Source organism: Castor canadensis, chromosome 4, assembly GCF_047511655.1.
Source record: "Castor canadensis chromosome 4, mCasCan1.hap1v2, whole genome shotgun sequence".
Classification (NCBI taxonomy): domain Eukaryota; kingdom Metazoa; phylum Chordata; class Mammalia; order Rodentia; family Castoridae; genus Castor; species Castor canadensis.
This window is the reverse complement of record NC_133389.1, coordinates 89,168,596-89,191,257: the sequence shown is the minus strand read 5'-3', so window position 1 is coordinate 89,191,257 and position 22,662 is coordinate 89,168,596. Positions and strand designations below refer to the sequence as shown.

Sequence of the window (22,662 nt, the reverse complement as noted above, 5' to 3'; positions counted from 1 at the left end):
TTGGCCACAGTTCCTTTCAGACCAAGTATTCCCATGTAGAAAAGTGTAATGGCAGGTAGCAAAGAAGTAAAATGTCATCCCCTAAAACCTCTGCATTGCGTTTGGATGGATTGAGTGGTATTCTGCAAACCTTGCCAGGTGTCAGTCCACCCAGGCCCTAGAGCTTATGTCACTCCCAGCCTAGGGGAAATGAGGGGGTTGGATGATCACAGAGTAAGAAAGTTAGAGACATTCACAGAGCAAATGTGCTCTACTCTGGGGACTTCCGGGAACAGATGGCACAGTTGCCAGAAGACAGGAGGAGCTGGGGCAGAGAAGGGCAGGCTTGAAGAGAACATCTTCAGTGGGAAGAGTTAGAGCAGGTGAGGTTTTCCATCCAGACAGGAAGGTGGCTCTCACCCTAATGTGCTTATTGAGTTTGCCTGAAGAGCTTTGAAAATGTTACTGGCTGTGTCCCACCCCCTCCCCTATTCTGATCCTGGGCATTTAAGTTTTTTAGAGCATTCCAGGAGACTGTAATGCTCAGCCCAGGTGACAAATCACTTCAATAAAGCCCTGAGCGCTGTGCCTAGGCAGTGTTTTAAGAAGGCCTGTATAAGAGGATAGTGCATGGAGCTGAACCTGGATGTAATGATGGAAAGCCATGGGCCCAGGTGGAAGTTTGGAGTTATTTCTGAATTAATGGAAAGCTACTTTACAAACCATAAAATAATTCCCTTCCCAGTGTTTCTGAAAGTGTGTTCCTTGAACCCTCTGCAGCAGAAAGATGTAGAATGGTTGTGAAAAATTCAAATTCTTCGACCTCACTTGGCCCTACTCAGTTGGTATGTTGGCAGAGGAAATGGGCAGTTTTCACAGTCATTGCATGTGGTGGAGTTTCTGCATGTAAAGTTGAGGAAGACATCGCCCCTTCAGTCCACCTGACCCAACCAAGTCCTTAGAACCAGTGAAGACCCCATAGGTGAGTTCTCTGACTTCTGTTACTCCAGAACCCAAAGGCAGGGAAAATGAGATCACTGGATGTGGTTTAGAAATAGAAAACAGAATTTTTTTTGGATCAAGGCCAAATGAAGATAGAAGTAGGTTGTTAAGATCAGTTCCCACCTATCTCTGATCCATACGCTATGTGCCTAGACTAGATTGGGGAATTATTACCAGGTGGTTCTCAGGCATATCCCACTACAGAACTCTTTAAAGTCAATGTCTCCATAGAAAATGACCTGCTTATGACTTTTACATGTTCCAAATGCCTACACCATGAATGGATCGTGAAATGCACAGACACTTTTATTCTTGTCTGCCTCAGACACTAACCACCTTGAGGCAGCACCTATGTTACATTTACAATTATTTCTCCCAAACCCAGCATGATTCTTGACCCATTCTAGGTGCCTAATAGATATTTGTTAAATGACTAATGAATGAATGGAGACTATCAGCAGGAAATTAATTTCCAAACTAGTTTCCCCAAAATCCCACATACATATTTAAACTAATTTCTTTAGTGATCTCTTAGAGATGAATAGTCATTTATTATGCACCAACCCCAAAGATAATCTGAAGGTTAAAGTAGCTGGAAAAAATAGGAGACCCATTTAAAAGACTTATTTTCATTGAAAGAGACCACATGGGCTTTGGATGGTGAGGACTCAGGTTCAACTCTGTCACAACTGCCCTCATCCAGTGGCATATGGGCAAGTAATTCCCTCTTCAAGCTTCTTGCTTACTCACTTTTATCTGACAGAAGTGTTGCACAAAATAAATGAATGATGTATATTCTAAGTGACTTATATTTATACACGTATACTATGTCACACACAGACACACACACACACATACACACACACAACCTTATTCCCTTATTAAAATCCTTTATTCTTATTCTTAAGCCATTTTTTCTTAGCTTCTTACCTGAAAAGGAATTATATTCTCTGGCATTCACCCTCTTAATTCACATTTAACATTGACAGAGTCACCCATCCTGGTGGCTTCTCTGATTATGTCTATTGTCCCATGCATTTTTCACTTTAGAGGCAGACAGTTGCCCTATTTAGTGGATGGGGGAAATCAGGATATTCCCTCTTCCATACATATCAGTATCTAATACAGGCAGTCTTCGAACTAGGTGTTTTTTGTGACTCTGGCCCAGTATTCTTCTGCTTTCCTCCAGCTGCCTCAGTACAGTAAATCAAAGCTTTGAAGCCTTGGAAATTTCTCCAAAGCACAGTGTTTTCCAAGTGGATTTTTTATGTTACCTTGCTGATATGACAGATGCTTTTCATGATGAAATAACACATCAAGGTATGAAAGCAAGACAGCAAGCAAGAGGAGAGGACTGTCTAAGCATGATGCTTTTTGAATTCCCCACTCCCCTCCAAGGATCCTACTGCAGCTTCCCACCTTCCTCCCTCTCAGGAGCCCCAGGCTATCTTTTCAACATGGTGAGAATTGGCTCATCTCAGAATAAACTCCCTAGTGTGGCTTCTCTTTCAGCCTCAGGGATTGTTTTGTGATCAAATATTAGAGAAGTCAACAGCCCCATCTTCTCTTCCCTTTGCCCCCTTTTCAGGGGAGCCCCTGGAGGAATCAAGACCCTAGAAGCCTGGTGGGCAGGTGGAGGAGCTAAGTCTCTATGGGCAGAATTCTCACTGAGAAGAAACGGAGATACACTCAGGCATCCGCCTCATCTCTGCCTCACCTGCAGCCCATCTCCATCTCCTAGGAGCAGAGTGGGGAGGTCCCCACAGAAAGCCTGAGAGAGGTTGGAACACAGGCCAAGGGCATAAGGCTGTCAGCTCTACTTCCTGCATCCCCAGTCCCTGTGGCCCAGCCCAGCTGCTATTTTCCCTTTCTTTGGAGAGGGAGCTGGCAGGTGCCACTGGAAGTTATTTGTTCTCATTAGCTGGGTCTTCATGTGTGTGGTTATTCGCAACCTTCCAAGTGCCTAGGGCATATTGTTGGAGCATTATGGGTTGGGGCCCATTTCAGGATCATCTTGTGAGCTGATTAGATGCTGTAGGCACAGACCTCCAAACAGCAGTTCTATCCATGCATCTGGGAAGCTTAGCTGTTAACAGTAGCAGAAAAAGCTAAGAAACGGTCTTTACAGACAGTAAGGAGAAAAGCATTTGTATAACTTGCTAGCTCTTCTGCAAAAAACTGGAATCCTTCTGAGTAATATAACCTCATGTCAACAGCTAGAGACATAATGTATTAGTGTATCTTTGTTCAGTCTTCAAGTAGAGCAAACAATTGTCCAAAGTACATGCCAGAAGGAACTGTGTCTGCTATAGTCTGCAAGCCTATAGGGCAACTACTTGAATTGCAAAGATATAACACAATTCCTCCTGGGGGCTGTTACACTTAGAATATTACTCTGTGTCTTCCATTAAATCATGAGTAGAGTTATTTTATGTGACCACTGTTACAAAGAATGGTTTAAGTGAGGGTCCAGTTTGGCGGAAGAAAAGAAAATATTGATATTCGGCAGTTTTATGAGCATGTAAATCAAATCCAAGTTGGAGATCTGAAAAAAAGTAAATTATTTATAGTATGAATTAACTTTTGTACATTGTTCCTGATGCAACCTGCCTGGCTAGTTCAATTCTTCTGTTTTATTTGCCAGCAGGAAAATAGATGAGATATTGTTTGACTTTGAATTCTCAGCTTCTTACAAATTGGAGTAAATGTTTGAAAACTAAAAGACTTTCACAATCAGTCAATTTGCTGTTGGTCAATTTGGGTGAGCTGAAAAATCAGTTGTCACTATTGTGGTCAAGTATAAGAGTTAAAGGAAAAATAAAGCACCAGTCAGTCAAACTGAGGATTGTTCTGGTCTATGGTAAGTCTTATGTTTACCTCTTGAACTTGATCTTCACTGAAAAAAATACTTAAAAACACTGTTCCTCCAAAACCATAGTCAGTTTTAACAAAAGGCTTTTCTTTTTCACTTTGTGTCAACAAAGTAAATTTGGAAAGGCTTTTGATGGAAAAACATCCCTTTTATGCATGCCATTTAACTAATAAATTATGGATAATGTGATTCTTGCCATTTGCTGCTTGTGGTATAAATGCCTCCCAACCAAAAATTGATGACAGCCTGTGTTTTAATTTTCTCTGAGACTCACTGGTCTCCAACTGTCATTAAGGATGTGCTATTTTGTCAATATTGAGTCAAGAAACAATTAAGCTCTGTGAAAACATTCTTACTATAATCTGTTCCACTATCCTAGACAGGGAAGCAAGCACACATAGTTCAGCATCACCAAAAATAAATTTGTCACGGAGAGGAAAAGAATATGAAAGTGTGCCCCACAGTCTTGGGTTGGATATGCAATTACCATGGTGATAACATGAATATCACTGTGATTAGAACTGCCAAGCTGCTACCAGTCACCTCATATCAACATATCCCAGCTACCTACCTTCACAAGCAGATTCATAGAAATTTTCTGTCGTATGAAGAGAGGAGGAAATGAATGAATACAAGTACCTCATATCCAGAATATTCAAATATTTGATCTTGGTCTTTCATACTATCAGTTTCAGTTATCACACCAAATCGTCACAGTTTCTGTGTTGACTGAAGAATACCACCTAGCTCACCGTCTGCCTTAATTTTATCAGCACTTACAGCCATGTGAGTAGATAGCTTCAAGGTCATGGTGAAGTTTAGTAGATGATTCTTTGTCAAGTGCATTGAAATCTGAAGCTGAAGAAGAAATCTGAATACATATACAGAGAAACAGTGAAGGGTTATTGGAGAAAACGCCAGAGTTTTGAAAAATAAGGCATATAGTATTGGTGTTACATGTGACTTGGAGCTTGAACAGCATCACATGCCCTCTGCTAACCCAGTCACATAAGAGGAATGGGATCATCAATATTGGCATAGAGCAATCACCATTCACCTCTTTGGGTTAGGGAGAGGTCCAGCTTTCCCTGCTGTCCTAAGTTGTCTGACACCTGAAGGAAATTATGTTTCTGTTACCACATTAGTAAGAATTATTTTTGGTTGTATGCTGAAAGAAACTCAAAATGATAGTGATTTTCACTTTTCCTCTGTGTAAAAGTTTAAAGACAGTATAGCCCCATTACAACATCAGGTATAAGATTGTCCTATTTTCTGCCTACATGTATTTAATAGGTGACTTCCATTGTCAAGGTTGCTACTGAAGCTCCTTGAGATCACTTTCATCTCCCATTACGGAAGATGAAGAAGGAAGAGGCCAATCTCCCTTCTTAGAGATTCCTGTAAACCCAAGAAAATAGCTTGTTTATATCTTATTGGTCAGAACCTTGTCACATGGGTGCACATTGCTATAAGAGATGCTGGGAAATGTAATTAGGTTTGCTCAGACAAAATAAACTGGGGTTAAGGTGAGGATATATGGTGGATGGACTTCATATAATTTTATGAAATAGGACAAAGAAGCCTCTTGCAATTGCTTTATGTGGGACAGGGAGGGGATAGGGGGTAGAGACAGTAGGGGACATCTAACCAATGAACAATGAATATATCGTAATAATAAACAAATAAATAGTTGTTTTTTTTTTTTTTTTACTCAGAGGAAGGGGGGAAAATGGATGTCAGAGTCAATAATGACCAGACTATTTCCAGTGGCAATCAGGGGATGATGGCATAGGTGAGGACATGGAGGAAACAAGTTGTCTCTATTCTCAACCATTTAGCTTTCTGAATTGCAAGTAATTTTAAGTAGTGAAATAGGCAGCAAAGCAATTGGAATGAGAGGCCAAGGACACTGTAAATCAGTAAAATGTAGAAACTGTGTACAGATAATTAGGATTGGGTTTTGCACCACATAGTTTTCTTAGCCTTCTTGGAGTACTTTACATATGAAGGAATATTATTTTTCCAAATATGGAAATGTGCAAGTCAAGGTATGAATGAGCTTCAGCCAAATCATCTTAATTAGCAACAAGGTCACCTTTGGAAATAACAAAAACTACATAGAAGGACATGCTTGTTAGAAAAAGAATGAGATCTTCTAGAAGGACAGAGAAGAGGGTATGAGGCTAATTAGCTTTGGTAACCAGTGGATTGTTTATTGGTAAATTAGGGTCCATGGGTATAAAGTCACATTATTATAAATGGCAACTTTCTCTCTTTTTAAAGGTAGCCAACCAAGTTGTTCAAGCTTTGCTCACTCAAAAGGTAAGTCACTTTCTGCCTTTCTTTCCTTCAAAGTTCTTATGCGAATAGAATGCAGTTCACATTGTCAAACTGGGGAACACTGTTTATCACTTACAGCAATGAATGACCAATAGAATTGTAAAGTTTAGACTCTTGGTAAAGTAATAGAAAATGAAGGATTAACTCATAATCATTTTTACTTGATGATACAATCTTTACATAAGTGGGTGGACCCTTCTGATTCCTATGAAATAAATGTCCTCTTGGGGATAGCATTGAAAGAAGCCCAAAGTTCAGTAGGGGTTCTTTGAGGTTTGGGAAGTGGTTTGATTTCTCTGAAACTTAGTTTATTCTGTAGGCTGGGAGATGTGGGTAGCAGTCCTTCTCCCTGGATCATGCAGTAATCCTATGAAAGGAGGCCAGTGAAGAGCTTCCTGTGGGAGTCACTTTATTATAAAACTTCCAAATAAATGGGAAGCATGGGCACTGGGAAGCTCTGTGTTCCTCCCCAGTTGCCTCCCCATTCTTCCTTCAGACATCAGAAGATCAGGTAAACACAGACCACTGTTTGCCTATATTTGGCTGATTTGGTGAATTTTATTGAATGTCTCCCATGTCTTGTGGTAACATGTCTCAGAGTTTAAACTCCAGTTCCCTCAGATTTTGTTTAATCTGATTTCTCCTTCTACAAAGTGGAGGCTTTGTCTTCAGAAGGAAATCTCAGATTGTGCAGCACATCCAGGAGGATGTGACTAATAAGAGAAAAATCATTTGTACAATCTTGCTATTTTTAATTGAAAAGAATTTTATCAGTGATCAAATGCTTCTCATGGAGATGCTTAAATATTAACTTTTTTGCTAGACTTCTTCACTATTATATCTGTTAAAATGTCAACTTTTTTTTCTATAAACAATTTAATTGCTTCAGGTTTTACACTAACATCATATATATAAGGAGATGCAAGTACAGTTATATAGGTTAGACTTAGGTTCCATTATGAGTAATGGACATCCAAAACAGTGGTAGCTTCAATACACTAAAATGTTATTTCCTTCTCTCATATAAATTTAGCAGTAGTCAGTACCAGGCTTGTAGCTCAAAGTCCATGAGGTCCCTGGCTTCTATCATGGTTTTCCATGCATATGGTCCCCATTTCCAAGGACTCCTAGTGGTCCAAAATAGCTGTGCTAGCTCCAGTCATCATACCCACATTCCAACCATCAGAAGAAAAAAAAAATAGCTGAAGAATATGAAGAGAGAAAAGAGCAAATGCTGGCTATCTTTTAAAAGTGACTTCCAGGAACTTTCATAGATTCCTACCTTCATGTCATATAGCCGCACCTAAAGAAGCTGGTAAAGAAGTCTTTGTTCTGGGCAAGTACCCAGATGAAAAGCTGGTTGTCCTGTTACTATGAAAGAAGGTAAGAATCAGATATCAAAGGGCATCTCAGAATTTTTACTACAACATCTTTGAATGCTGTTTCTCTCTTTCAAAGATGTTAATTCTCAATTGTTCTCTTCCTGTTGGAAGCTATGCTTGTTTTATTACAAAAGTAAGGAATGAAGGGAGTGCCATTGTGACTGTACAGTGGTTGAAAGACTTCTTATGCCTGTCTCTTTAATGGTGACTCAAGAAGGAGACAAGGAAGTTGTCTGGTACAATAAAAAGGAAAACAGGTACCCTTCAGGTCAGCCACAAAAAAATAGTTACACAAATCCAAGTAATAACTGGTAAACAGATAAATCTACTTTGGTACAGTTAAGCAGTAAGGCACAGAAAGCCATGCTATTGTGAGCTAGCATACCTCAGGGACCACAGGAGGCAGGGGGAGATGTAGGGCTTTCAGAGATGCCAAAGAGTCATCTTCTGTTAAGATGTGTGCCTCCTGGTTTTACTGCTGCAAAAAGACAAAGATTTCTTTTTAATTAAGAGCACAATATAAGAAATAAAATACAATCCAAATACAGATGGGAAAACTAATTCTAAAGAATTGGCATACATTATGAAACAGGAATTTTGAGTGACTGATCCAGATCATACAGCAAAAATCCTTATGTGAAATTTAGTGTCATTTTTATGACACAAAGGCCACTATGGCTTCAGCCTTTGAACAGGCAACCCAAAAACCATTTCTCAGGGCATATCACCAGTTGGCTCAGAGCAGCATCCCGACGGATGAAAGTCAGTTAATATTGATGAGGAAAAAACAATTGTGTTTTCATAAACTTACATTTTCTGTTACATGTACATATACTGTCCTGCTCAAGTAATTCAGTTTATCTCAAAAACCAATGGCTTCTTTTAAAAGAGCAAACTGTACCACTTTTGTTCAAGTGAAACTCTGTTCACTTTCCATTATGCCTCTAAATCACTGATCCAAGCCAACAAATGCAAGTGAAATTCATAATTCAGGCTAAACTCTTATTTTTGTCTGGAATGTATTTTATCATCAGTATATCAATTATACTTGCTGAAAATGTGACTCTCCTAGGTTCTTCAGTGTTTTTTGCTGTTAACAACAAACTTGGAAGGAAAGCATTTTCCCTGTATCTGTTTTTCTTCTGAATCCACAATTTCATCTTTACCTTTATGCTAGTAGAACTTCCACATATTTATCTGGTGTTTGCCTTCAACAATGTTGAATCACACTGCTGTGTGATAAAATCCAGCAGTACAGTATATTTGGGTAGAAACAGAAAACCATTTTTTAAGCCTTGAAAGAACTTAAAACTCCTGCATCTGTCCCTTGTAGGATAGGCTGTTGGCACATCTGTGTCCACTTCTTCAGTAGTGCTCTGGATAGAGTCTGGCTCCTAAAGATGGTCTATTTGTATTTACAGGGCATTTGAAAGCAGTCATCCAGCACTTAAAATCCATTAAGACCTTTTAGTCTCATTGTAACTCTGTGATGTAGGAACAAGAAAATAATTTGCCCATAGTTGCAATTGCTAGGAAGTGGCAAAATAGATACATGTTCTTATCCTTGCACCATTGTGCCTCCCTGATCCCATTCAATCACTTATTGGTTTTCCCCATTGTAGAACAACAGGGAAGAGAGGAATGTGATGAAAATCAACATATGGATTGAAATCCAATGGTTAATTATGGTCATGGAGAAAAAAACCAAAAAGTCAGGATAAAAAAAACTTTTAAAAACTTCTGAAAAAACTACTGATTCTTTTTATACATGAGGAATAAAACTATAAATTTGGTTTCAAACTTTTTCAGAATTGATCTTACTTTGGACCCTAGAGTCTCACAATTGCCAGGTATCTGATGAACTTGAGGATGAAGACTTGCAGTATTCCATTCACCACAGGACTTACTACCTCCTCTGCATTACCCTGACTCAGTCTCACATTTCTGCCACCTGGCTTGCCTTTTAGGTATCTGATGTTGAGGCATTCATTTGTGAGGTGTGATAAGTCTAAACAACCTTGACAGAGACAGGGAGATGTCACTAAATGTACCTGAGAAGGAATGTGACAGGAAGAGGCTGGTGGGTCTGGCAGCCATTTAGATTCAGGGAATTAACTTGACAAGCCACTCATGAAGCGCGTGAGACATCCCGTTTCTTGAAAAGCCTAGTTTTCTGTGATGCCTCAGTTTACAGAGGAGGAAAGGGAGGCCTATTTAGAATATTTCACTTCATCAAGGTGACATAGGTAATAAGGACCAGAACTCAAGCCCTCTAACCTCCAGTCTGGTGTATTCCATGTTAAACTTCTGAAGGAGGTGTGGCTATATAATATTTTCCAGGATAAACTCAGATTTAAATAGTTTTCAACAATACTCCAGTGATAATGTCAGCAGAGTTCCTGTTTCTAAACAATCAGCATTTTCTTAAACTGACTTTAGCCTGGAGCTGGTAATGGTTTTGCTCCTCACACGCGTAAAGTAACCGTAGTCCCATAGGACTATGGAGCAGTGGTCCAGAATCTTCTTCAGCTCAAGTGCAGGTGAAACATACCTGGATTAGAGTGCATGGACCCTCCAGGGAAATCACTGTCTGGGATCACTCAGAGGGACAGGGTCTTTTAGACAAGTGTATCACATTGCCTTGTGTATTTCCCCTTTGCACACAGCTAAAATCCCTTTGTCTCTCTTTCCCGTAGATAGTGACATGCACATTGCAAGACTATTTTCTTGAACCCAAAGATCATTGTACTTCCTTATATGATATTGAGTGCTGTCAAATTGTTGACATTATTTCCCCATGGTAAAGTTAAACATCATTTCCCTTTTTTATATCAGAAAACACAGCCTTATATTTTCAGTGAGGTCCACCTCTTGAGGTCTGAGACATAGTTAGGGAGTCACGGGGAATTGTGATAGAGGACAGATGGGCCAGCCTCTGCCTCTGCCTCCGCTGTGATTCTAGAGCATGGCATCTAAACTGAGGAGAGCTATTTCATTTCTAAAGCTTTCCTGGGGAGCTATTCTAGATCTTGCCTCTGTAATTGGCAGGGTCAGAGTACCGCGCCTCCCTGTGTCATCCTCTTCTTTTCAGCAGTGCTTCTTATTGTGAGCACAGAGGAAGCAGATAGCCAGTTGCCACCCTTTGCCTGGGTATAACAGTAGTGGTCAGAGAGAGTTGTTTTCCTCTCTCTGTGTCTGGGCACACATGTGTGTTTTCTTTATAACTGGGATGTAATAGGACAGCAGCTATCTGGTGTCAGTGACCATCCACAGCACAAGTGGATATAGCAAGAATATTAAAAACAGCACAAACAATTCTTTTTCTAGCTGCAGATTTTCAGACCTGCTCCATTTCTGCTTGTCATTGTGAGACCAGCATCACATTGCAATAGCACTGCCTGCCACCTGCCACACGCTGAGCTGTGTGAGCCAATGGGGAAGTCTTTGGGGTCCTTGGGTTGTGTTCCCACTAACAAATGCTGACCATTGCCTTAGTAGAGCAAGTAGATAGTTTTACTTTCTTTTTATTATTTTACCCATTTGAAGAAGTCTTAAGTTTTTTTGCTGAAAATTGTGAGTGCTGTTGCTTTCAGGCCCCCCTTTTCCTTGCCAATCCACACTTGCATGCTTCTGTTTCCATATCTTCACCTGTAAATGAGAATGATTGTGTTTTCCCAGCCAATGGGTGCTGTTAATGTTTATCTGCCCCACAGTCAAGTTTTATTAATTACTTAATTAGTAGTAGTGAAAACAATTAGTGTCCAGGAGCAGAGAGTGTTATACACATGCTAAGAACAAAAATTAGCATGAGACAGACAGAGGTTGAATTCTAAATAAAAAAGCAAACTTAGCCTTGTAACTTGAGTAGGGAGCATCCCCACAATGGCCACTGCTGGCTGCCATGAGTGCCCCATAACAAAAGCACACAGCTGCTTAATGCCCTTCTGGATCGATCAATCAATCGTCTTCCCTCATCCCCAACATGGCATTTCTCCCCACTACCCTACCTGCAAAAACCAGTTGGAATCATCCTATCCTGACCCTCACACATTTAACTAAAAAAGATGAGGAGCACATACACTGTGCAGGGAGCCATATCTTGGCCTGTTTCTTTGTTGGCTGCAAGTGGAGTTAGTGGTACAGGATTTGATGGCATGTGCTCATGGTACATCGCCAGTAGCAAGAGCTCTCTATCCTCCACTCACCTCTGTGACTGCCATTTAGCCCTGGGGACCAGAGCTGATACTGGTGCCCTCCCTTGCTTACAGTAAGGCTCTCAAGGAAGGCCTGTAGCTGCTCCATGTCAGAATGCAGAGATCCACAAAGTAGAGTGTGATAACTCTTTATCACACCAGTCACTGGAAAATGGAATTCACCATCATCATCATCCCCTCTAGCAAAATTTATGGTAATTGCAGTAAATAAATGCAGGCATTTATTGAGCTCCTACCATATGTGATGGAAATTTAAAAAGTGTGTAAGAGCAATTTGCTTGTGCAGTTATTCATTTTGATATCTTCTTGTGTTGGCCTGGTGAAGAATGTGTCATCTGACTGGCAAGATTAGTGTAGAGCTCAAAAGATGAAATGCACATGAAGTAGTCTGTGCTAAGTGACACAGGGAAGGCATTGAAGGCTTAGTGGGGTTCAGAAAAGAAAGCAGTCTTTGGTGGAAGCCAGGTAAAGTTACAGTGAGATGATGATGTTTGAACTGGACTTCAGTCAGTTGCCCCAGAAGATATGGAAGGGAAAATGAAGAGGGAACGGCAGACCTTTGTTCTCTACACCATGAGAGGAGAATACACTCTTTTACATTAGCAAATTATGAAAGGTAGAGTTTGAAAATATAGAAAAGGATGGGCTTTTGAAGAACATTGATTATGGACTATATTCTTCTTGGTCTGCCTTAAACCCCATCAAGGAAGGTGGAGGCATTCAAGTCCCACAAGACCCTCAATCTCAGGTGAGATAGTAAGGCAGCAATCCATTGGGTCCAGTGAATCCTAAACCCTCCGTGAGTCAGCCCTCTGCTTCAGAGCTGGAGAAAGCATCTCAGAGGTGTAAGAACTATTCAAAAGAGCAACTCCAAAAGGTGGCCCAGATGGGCTTATGGAAGTGCCCAGTCCCTCAGCATGGGGACCAGAATGCCCCCAGAAGATAGGGAAATCCACTGACTTGCTAAGTGGGCAGGTTACCATGGCCTTTAAAATCCTTCACTTCTGTTACCCCTTCCTACTATATGCATCAATGACTCTATTAGCCACAGCGTGGAGAATCTCAACTCCTTTCCACAAATGACATCTAAAGGCTCTATCAGAAGTGGTAGTTTCTTTAGTTCATCAAATCTCTATTCATTGCAAAAACATCATTGTCCTTGTGGTGAGAACTTTATGATTGCTTTCATGAATATACTGAAAAGGCAGAATATATAGGTGGAAACTTAAATTGACTTTATATCGCTGAGATTTACCGTCTTCAAAAATAGCATGCTACATTAATACATTTCTGATTTCAAGGTGCTTCTTTTTTTAAATTGGTCTTCCCTGCACATAATAATTCTATCACACAATGGTCTGTGAAAGAAAATGTTCTTTGCAATTTATTTCTGGGGGCTTTGAAGAATAAAATACTATTTATTTACTAACGTTTCTAAAGTGTCATATAAAATATGGTATAATATACAAATATGCTTTTTTTCCCTTCAATGTGTTTGTTTGTTATAGGATCTACGGGAGGAATGTGTAAAGTTGAAAACAAGGGTATTTGATTTGGAACAACAGAACCGAACACTAAGCATCCTGTTTCAACAGCAAGTCAGACCAAGTTCTGATCTGATCCTCCAGGTATGTGTTTACATGGAAAGAATAATCTTTGCTACTGAAATGCTATTGACAGGAAGTTTCTTAAGTTCAAAAGTTACTAGCATCTCTAGGGGCAAGGTAATTGCATTAAAATCCCAATTCTTTCTTATCTCAGGATATATCATTATAATTGAATGTCTCTTAAATTCTTGACTTTTTAAAAGCTACATTCAAATAAAGAAATTGCACCAACAAAGAAAGCACAGGTAAAAGGATCAATCAGAAAGTGTCCTGTGGTAAACTACGTGGAACCATGGAATGGAGTTGGGAAATAACTGATTGCTTTGGGAACCACTTTTAGTAAACATACATTCTACACTGAACAAGGAAGAGTTTCCTACAACACCAAAACACGTTTCTGTATTCCAAACTCTCTATGATCAAAAATATAGTGGGGGTTTGTTTGCTATCATCTTTCTGTCTGTGCAGAGACATACTTCTCTCTGTGCAACACAACACTTCTTAGAGTCTAGTTCACTATTTCAACAGGTCCTCTTTGTCTGAATTTTCTCACTGAACTCTTCCTTCACTTGCCTTCATAACATGGAAAGTTCTAGAAAGTCAAACCATTTTTATGATTTTGATGCTGGCCCTAACAGCACTCTGGAGAATATATGTCCCAGGAGGGAAATACATGAATTAGTAGAGAGGGTTGGAGGACTGATCTTTGCTGTTTCCAATCTTTTTGATTCTTTTAATGTTCATATTAGCTCCAAAAGGATCCCAAGAGCAGTGAGCTCACAGGTTTTCTGGCCCAAATTGTCAACCATGCATTGAGTTTTCACAGGGGCAGTATGCAATTTGCAAAGATTTATCCACAGCTTCTTGGTCTCATTGGTTGAGAGAAAAATCCTTCTCTAACCTTTCATCATCTAGACTAGACTGTTCAACACTGGACTCACTAACTATATAGGACTATTTAAATTTTTACTTTAAAAACTTGCATTAAATTAAAATTAACTTCCTATTTCCAAGTAGATACATTCTAAGTCTTCAAAAGCCACATGTGGCCAGCAGCTATTATATTAGACAGTGCACAAGTAGAACATTTCATCATTATAGAAAGCTCTACTGGACAGTATTTTCTAAATGGTTGAGACTGTGTTGCTAATTTGCCCTCTGAATTTTGGCATAGACATCTTAGAACTCCTCAGAGAAATAATGGGAAATTGCAATTCATTTCAGAGAAAGAAGGATGTTTGGTAAAGCTGAACATCAAAATGTAATTCCCCCCCCCAAATTAAAATAAAACAGCTCTCTGAATACAAAGTCGATCTCATCTCTTAAATTAATTTCCTCTCTGCTTTATCTGTTGGAGCATAATTCATAATTTATGACTCAAAAATTGTGTGGGGGGCAGAGGGGAAAGTCATTTATCTCTATTCTGTTTCCTGGTCCCAACCATAATAAATGTTTGTCATAGGGGATCTTGCATTTGTACAAAGCCATGTTTCTTTTGCAATCTCATAATCAAGATCCAATATTATAATTCCTTCTAACAGCTGTTGCCTGTTCATGAATTTTTCTGTTTTGCCTGTTTTAACTTGAAGCTCTCTGAAACAGTGTTCAAGGGTCTGCAGTCCCTATTTATGAGTCATGATTCTTTATTTACACAGTGAACACGTGTGCTGTAGATATTTAAACATTTTCATTGGCTGTTGTAAGTTTCTTCAATCCATATTCAAATGGAAGGGGAAAAGTTATATGCAAGCAACAGAACTCAGTGTTTACTCACTGGGCCTTTTCAGTCAGCAAATTTTGTATTCTTCTCCAAATAATTTTCACTTCCAGGAGCCACTCTAATTTAAATAATATTTGTCCAAGATAGATTGTTAATAGTTTTATGAAGAAGAATGATAGAAAGTGTGATGCTTGCCCTCTAAAATCTTACAGCTCACAGAGAAAGGAAGTTGTTGGCTTTTCAAGTGATCTGTTAATTAGTTCACTGATAATTTCATTTTCTAGTGATACTTTTGAATCTAACTGAACCAAGTATATACCGTGAAGCTTAAAAGAGCCGTCTGAACTTGCTTCATATCCATGAATACTCAGTAATTTCTTGTTGAATGGGATAATGAATAAATGATAAATTCATTCTGTAAATTATGGGGTTATTTTGCATAAATCTAGGAGGACTTTGTGCCTATGCTTCTTCTTCTGAAATTTCCCCATGTTATAAGGATGCTTGGATGCTGGGCAGTTTGGTTCTGCACAGTCTGGTTAAGAGTATGGAAGGTAGAATGCAGTAAACTCACAAATGTGCACCTGGCTCCAAATATTATAGACCCAGTGGCTACTGCCCATGGACTTCAGATTCAGTACTGAAGAATTCTAAGTGATTGTCTGTATGGTTTAGAAAACTTTCCAGTTGTTCTCTAATGAACGTAGTTTTAGGATTCTCTGCAATGTGAAGCAGCAACATAAAGAGAAATATAGAAAGAAGATTTTGAACACATTGTGATTTTAATAAATAAATTATAAGGAGAAAAAATTTATAAATAACAGTGAAATTGGGGAAAAAAAGATTACATGGATACCATTTAGCAAGCCTTTATATAAAACAAAAAAGGAAAAACTAAGAATTAGTTGACAGATTCTGATGACTTACAAATGGAGCTAGGTAACCAGGCACATTGGTAGTCCCAGCTCCTGGGAAACTGAAGCTGGAGGCTCACTTGAGCCCAGGAGTTCAAGACCAGCCTGGGCAACTTAGTGAGTCCCCCTCTCAAAAACAAAACAAAATAAAAAGGGGGATCTAGGTCCATGATAGGAGAGGGAATTTCTGAAAATTAAAATCTTGAGATTCACAATAAACTTGTCTATTAATTCTAATTTCTAAAATGGTATGTCTGGGAAAATGGGTGGTAACAATTCAGATTAGGAAGATATTCCTCTATTAAAACCAACAATTTGAACTAAATTCCAAAGAATCAAGAAGCCAGAAAAGCAAATAAAATCCTAAAGCAATATTCCTGTAGGGACTGGAGTCTACATGATCATATCTAGATTAACCAATGCTCACCATTTCCTCTTGTAAATCACATTGAACAACCCCTTTACTATTAAGCTGCTATGTTGGCAGCTCACAAAGCGCTCTCCACTAAATGTACCATTTCTCTTACCAGCTGGGTTGTAAGCACACCAAGAATGAGTTACGTGTATAACAGCTTGTTTATGTAAGGAGTATGTGTCATGATAATTATGTAGTTAAAAAATTAATAATGTAATCTTTATCCTGTTTTATTCAGTGAGCTATGATACAAAACAAGAATTGTTCCAATAAAAAAACTCAAGTGTTTCAAAAGCTTCTATATAGGCAAGTTGCTAATAAACAATTGAATATTGGTGTCAACTGTAAGAAAATCATGCGAGACTGTGCATTGTGTTACAAGCACAGATTCTGTGTGTGAACTGCTCCTCAAATGGTTGTGGGGTTTTTTGTTGTTTTTGTTGTTTTGGTAGAACTAGGGAATGAACCCAAGGCTAGGCAAGTGATCTACCACTGAGCTATGTGTCCAGCTCCTCAAATGGCTTTAATGGAAGACTATAAGTCTCTAGTCAAGGAAGCAACACTTTCTACCAAAACTCACTGAGCAACCACATAGCGCTTACCTTTTGTCAGATATTATTCTACAACATTTAGCAATTTGATCTTTTACAGTCCTAGGAGATAGGACCGTTACACTCATTTTACAGCTGGGGACATAAACTTAGAGAGGCTAAGTCACACAGCTGGTGTTGACAGAGTAATGATTTAAATCCGTAAATCTGTTGAAATTGAGTCTGTCCTACTCCAGCCTCACTCCCATTTGGTGTTCCCTCTGTATGGCACATGGATGGTAAAGAGGATCATTTTTTAATTCCCCATGTTAAGTGACATTTTGATGAACTGAGGAACTGATCGACCTGTTTTATCAGTGGATGGTCTCAGATGACTCAGATCCTTAAGTCTATGAACAAAGCATTGGACGAGGCACAGATTGCAAGTGTACTACAGTTTTACTGAAAGAAAATGAAAAGTATAGTCAAGAGGAAACACCACAAGAGAGAGTGGTGGGCCCTGGCCAGATGGCACAGAAGCCCCAATCTTAGTTCAAAGAGCAATTTATAGGTTGTTGGACAAACAGCAGGAAAAATCTGGGTTGTCTTTGCAGGAGGGGCTAGAGTGATTGACAAGTTTGATTGACAGGAGGATGTTATCTAATATATCTTTGTGCATGTTGCTACCTATAATGCATTCGGTTATAATTACATACATGAGATGCAGTCGATATATATATGTATATATGGAGCTGTAAGTGGTCATCTGAGGACAGAGGACAGGTTCCCCAGCCCTCAGCACATACACTACCTTGAGGACTTTCTCTTCTGCACAAGCACCTTCTTTTTATCATTATGTAGTGGCTATTGAATTAATCACAAAAAATGAAGTTCCAAGAAAGTTCGCAGATCTCCTGAAGGGGACATATCCTATACTGGACTTGGGGCATGTCTTAGGCAAGACTTTTATGATACTTTATCTAGTTAATCTCTACCTTCTCCTGGCCAAATATACTTCCCTACTCTCCTGTCTTACTGTGGTCAAGTGGAGCACAGCCTTCTTTAGTAGACTCACAATCAGAGACCTTCTGTATTTACACATTCCTGAAAGGATCATGGTTTGTGGCACCTAAGATTTTCCCCCTCTCAACTCTGTTCTTCCTTTGTCTTGTTTTGGACACTTGTGTTCTTGTTATTCAGATAAGATATTATTCTCATATTTTCAACCTAAGACAGTTAATTTTTCTTTTCCTTTTGATCTGATATTTCAAAGGGTTCTACTATCTATATCCATAAGCCAAGATAGAAAAGGAAAAGAACTCTGTAGTGTAGACTATTCATGTCAGTGGTGGAAGGTGTGACAGCTTAGATCTAAGGTACAAAAATTTGCTGTCACTTCTTACAGTAATTTCTTTTTTGCTAGTGTTTTGTTTAAGATTATTATTTCAGAAGAGATTAGAAGGTTTAAAAATTCTACTTGTTCCTCTTTTTTTTTCTCCTCTAAATCTTTATTTTCAGAGTGTAAATCTGCCCAGGATAAATTTGTAGATCTACCCATGATTTGACAGGATACCACACACTCCCCTCTCCACCATTCCACAAGAATACATTCCTCTCTCTGAAGTCCAGTTCAGTGCTGCCACCAATCAGAGGCCTTCCAGGGTCATGGTGTCCTCACTGAACTTTCCCCTTACTGGAGTTTATGTCCGATCTATGATCTGTGTCACCTGACTAAGAAGTTTATGGTCCTGTGTGGAACAATGAGATCATAACCTCTCATGACAGTGGAATTCATCCAATGAAATTCAAGTAACTAGGTGTTTCTTGTTAACTTTTCATTTTAACTCAATAGTTATCTTTTTGAGGACAAGACCTTCACTGAATGTTGCTTTTCACTCTCCAGAGATTCAATCACTTTCCATAATACATACCCAGTGTGTACTTGTTAATGGTTTAGCACATAATTACATACTTGTTTCCTGGAATTTAATTTGGGAAGAGGATCTTCTAACCTCAATAAGATAGTAATTTTCTTTGTGAGAAGATTGTGCTTTCTTCCATCTACTTATGTATATTTTTATGTCTGCCCCTCAGTGCCTAATGCATACTTTAAAAATTCTTTTATTCTGATAAGCAGAGACTTTTAGACATTTACACTCTTTGTCAGCTTAATAATTACTAGTATACAATGAACCAAACCACATAGAACTTCCTGGAACTGAACAATCAAGGGAACAGCCAATGTGGAGATATGCTTTTCTAGGACATTTGATCATTCACAGACTCTGGAAAATGTTAACCATATTACTCATTTTCAATGTAGGCTCTTTGCTTTTCAGAAGTTGCACATATTTACCCTTTGTGTATTTTCAAATATACATGACTGAAGCAGGATGAAAAGCAGGCGAAATCATTATGTGAGCATTAGAATCTGGGGAAAACGGTAGAAATGGGTAAGTAAAGGAAGGACTAAAGGTGGCTCTGTGCTTCTTGAGTTTGGACAATGAAAGCTCTTCATTCTAATTCACTAGGGCTTCTCATGAGCAAGAAGGAGTCAAGGAAAGAGACAAGTAAATCCAAACAAGTTTAGAGCATCTGTCCCCACCCTGCTTGGCATGGGGTTGCTTTCTGAGTTTCTGAAACTGAGCAGCCCTGCCCTGTGGCTGCTTGTGCACTAGCCACAAAGATGCCAACAGCCCTGCCCTGCAAACCGGATATTTAATTTAGAAAGACCCCAGGGCAGCAGGACAAGCAGTTTTCGGTGCTTCGGGGATGCTGAGTAACACAGGGCCAGATGGCTGCATATTCACTGGCAGTGAGCCTGCCATCCTGCGTCATCAGAGAACTTTGGAAGCTTCTTATGTGCATTGGTCAGACGTGAAAACATAAGGAGTGAGCATCAGGGATTCTGTCTTATGCACTGTGCACTGGAAAGGATATTAGCTTGTCAGAGGTGTCGAAAGTGGCCATGGAAAGATCACACGGCTCCTACAGAGCTTTTGGTGAGGAGATGTAACCCACAATGTGGTTTGGGATCAAGTAAGAGCAAGCAGCATAGAAGATGAGAAAGAATCTTCAGGGTTAGGGCAAGAGTGACTTTTCCCTCTTCATAATGCATCTGAGGCCCTCTCTAGACTTACTTCACCCTCAGTGGCTTTTTTCTTTTCTTCCAGACACAAATTCTTTGCAGACATACTTTCACCCCTGCAGAGAAGCTGTCCCATTCAACTGTTCCATTTTGTATGCTCAGCTGTTCTGTTTTGTGTGTCATTTCTCCGTTCACAATGCTTTTCCACCCTACTCGCCATTCCTCTTCATTCTGTTAACAAACAGAGAGCACAAGAGTGTGCAAGTGCTAGAGATTCAGCAGAAAATTGCATCTCCTCCAGAGCCTATCAGGAAGCCTGGAAGCAAAGTGACTTGTTAAGAGGCACCTGGGATGTTATAGCAAGTGGGCAAGGGCAGGTGGAGGCCTCACTCCAACTGGAGAGGGTCTGGTGCAGGTCTAGTGGAAGAAGTCATGCCTCAGTGTGAGTCTAGGTGCAGAGGGGAGAGAATGAATGCCAGCCAGAAGAAAGAGATTGTGTGAAGGCACAGGGGAATCATCCTCGCTCCTTCCAGTCCTCTTTCTAAACCCGCATGCTCTGCACATGCTCCTGGAATATAAGCCCCTCCTTCCTCAATCTCTTACACATATCCTGCTCCTGAGTCCAAGCCTGCTTGAGCTGTTAGTTTGTTTTATTTGCTTTATCTGTTATTGTGTGCTCTTCACTCCCAAGCCCAGTGCGTGCATCCTGATTAAATGCTATGTTGTGATCAGCTGACTGTCAGCATCTTTATGGAAGGTGAATGTGGTCTGTGATTTCTACTCTTTGGTTGACTGCAGTAGCTTTTAGTGTCTTAGAGACAAGAACCTTGCCTCATTGACCTTTGAATCCTCCCAAGGTGTAACTTGAACAAAAGTGCTAATGTTGAGTGAATTAATGATCAAATGAACCTGTGGAGCAAGGGAGACAGTTTTGTAAGAGTAGGTGGCAGGAGATGGCTTCACAAATGAAGTGGCTGCAGGGAGGGAATGTGAGCCAGCCTCAGGGTATTGCATCTGCTGCAGGATGAAGAAAGTAGGCTTTGAAACTTTCAAATCCTGTGTTTACCTAAATCAGGATGGTTAGCAGAAATTCTCTTTCCTTGTAAATGATTTCTGGGCTTTTTTTTATTGATGCTGCTGTTATTTACTGTATTTTTGTTGTAGTTTTTGCTCTTGTTTTATCTCTTGTTGCCAATGAGAACTGGAACATGGGTTTCACCTTGGAATTGTTAACTCCTGATACCTGTCGGAAACTGTCCTATTAGGTGTACCTTTGACCAGAGGGACATATGTTTGCGTGTTGTTTCATGTATGAGTTTCTTTTCTTCCTCCATCTCAGTGACCCTGTCCCTAAATTTTTAGGTCCTTAATGAAGGCACCTGACGTCCTGTTCTTTGTATCCTCCTAAAATTAGATACACCCCAAATATGTAATAATTGCTTTCAAGAGCACTGTTGGCTCCATGCTGTCACTAGAAATAATGAAAAATCTCATGTCCCAATATAAAATGCTTCAGGAGCTGAGGCAGGTAAAGAATAAGCTGAAGAGGCTGTGCATGCTGCTGCCTGTTCCAGCCCACTATGGCTGTGTGGGGATGCTGTACAGTGCTGACAAAGCTTTAGACATTTTTTTAAAGCTGGAAATGCAGTGTATACCCTCTCAGTGTTTAAATAATGACTGACCCCCCCCATTCAACTGTTTCTTGACCCTGAAAACATCTGTGGTCCAGGATGGGCCTGTGATATGCTTGCTTTTCTCTGCCCTACCGATAATGGGTTTTCATTTAAAGTATGGTGAATGTGCTCAGAGCATCTGGGCACAAAGCTTCATAATCAGCCAACATTGATTATATTATTCATTGAGCACGTACTACATCCTTAGCACTACAGGAGCTCAGAAGAACACAGAGATAATTATAACACAGCTTCAGACCTAACAAGGTCATTAATTAATAAGGAGAGAGAAAATAAAAAAGAACAGCTGTGCAATAGAAATGCAACTGAAACATTTAGGATCAGAGGTCCAACAGGAGGTGGTAATAGCAAAACTTGACTATGAGGAGGAGGAGTAATTTCTTAGGGTAACAAGGTTTTGAGAAGCAGTTTGTGAACTAAATTCAGAACTGAGCCAAATAATGCAATTTATAATCTCTTTAATCCCAGGGTGTGGCTTTGATCATAGCCATACTTTTATAAAGTTATTTTATATCAATTCTGCCATGTTTGGCCCTCCCAAGCTCTTCCACCAATGTCAGATGAACTCATTGCGCTCTATAGAAAAAACAAACCCCCAAGGACCATCATGCTAGTTGAATTCTCTGTCACTGTGACCTTCAAGACTAACTCTTTCTAGCTTTTTATTGAAGGAAGACTCTAGTTAAGCCAAATTAGGAAGTTGGTAAAAAATGAAGAGCTCTCTGTGTTTTAAGGATTTTAACATCAAGTGAAGGTTCAAACCTGGAACATAAATCAACATTATATTGCATAGACTAAGAGGCTGATATGTAAATTCAGGAAATGAACCTTGTAGCATGCAACATTCAGGACTTATTTTTTTTTATATTTCAAACACAAAAGAAAACCTGATTATTCTGGACTCG

General features: G+C 39.6%; 1 protein-coding gene across 16 annotated transcripts in view; it reads left to right on the top strand.

Moving 5' to 3' along the window:
* Positions 1-22,662, top strand: part of Nckap5 (NCK associated protein 5) — a 927,122-nt gene that overhangs the window by 735,039 nt on the left and 169,421 nt on the right. For all 16 annotated transcript variants that reach the window (XM_074070606.1, XM_074070604.1, XM_074070603.1 and 13 more), the window contains 2 exons: positions 6,137-6,175; positions 13,298-13,417. Coding sequence is in view for 15 of the 16 variants with exons in the window: in XM_074070604.1 (XP_073926705.1) it covers positions 6,137-6,175; positions 13,298-13,417 (159 nt within the window). In the remaining variant the exon portion in view is untranslated. The remainder of the gene's footprint in view (positions 1-6,136; positions 6,176-13,297; positions 13,418-22,662) is intronic.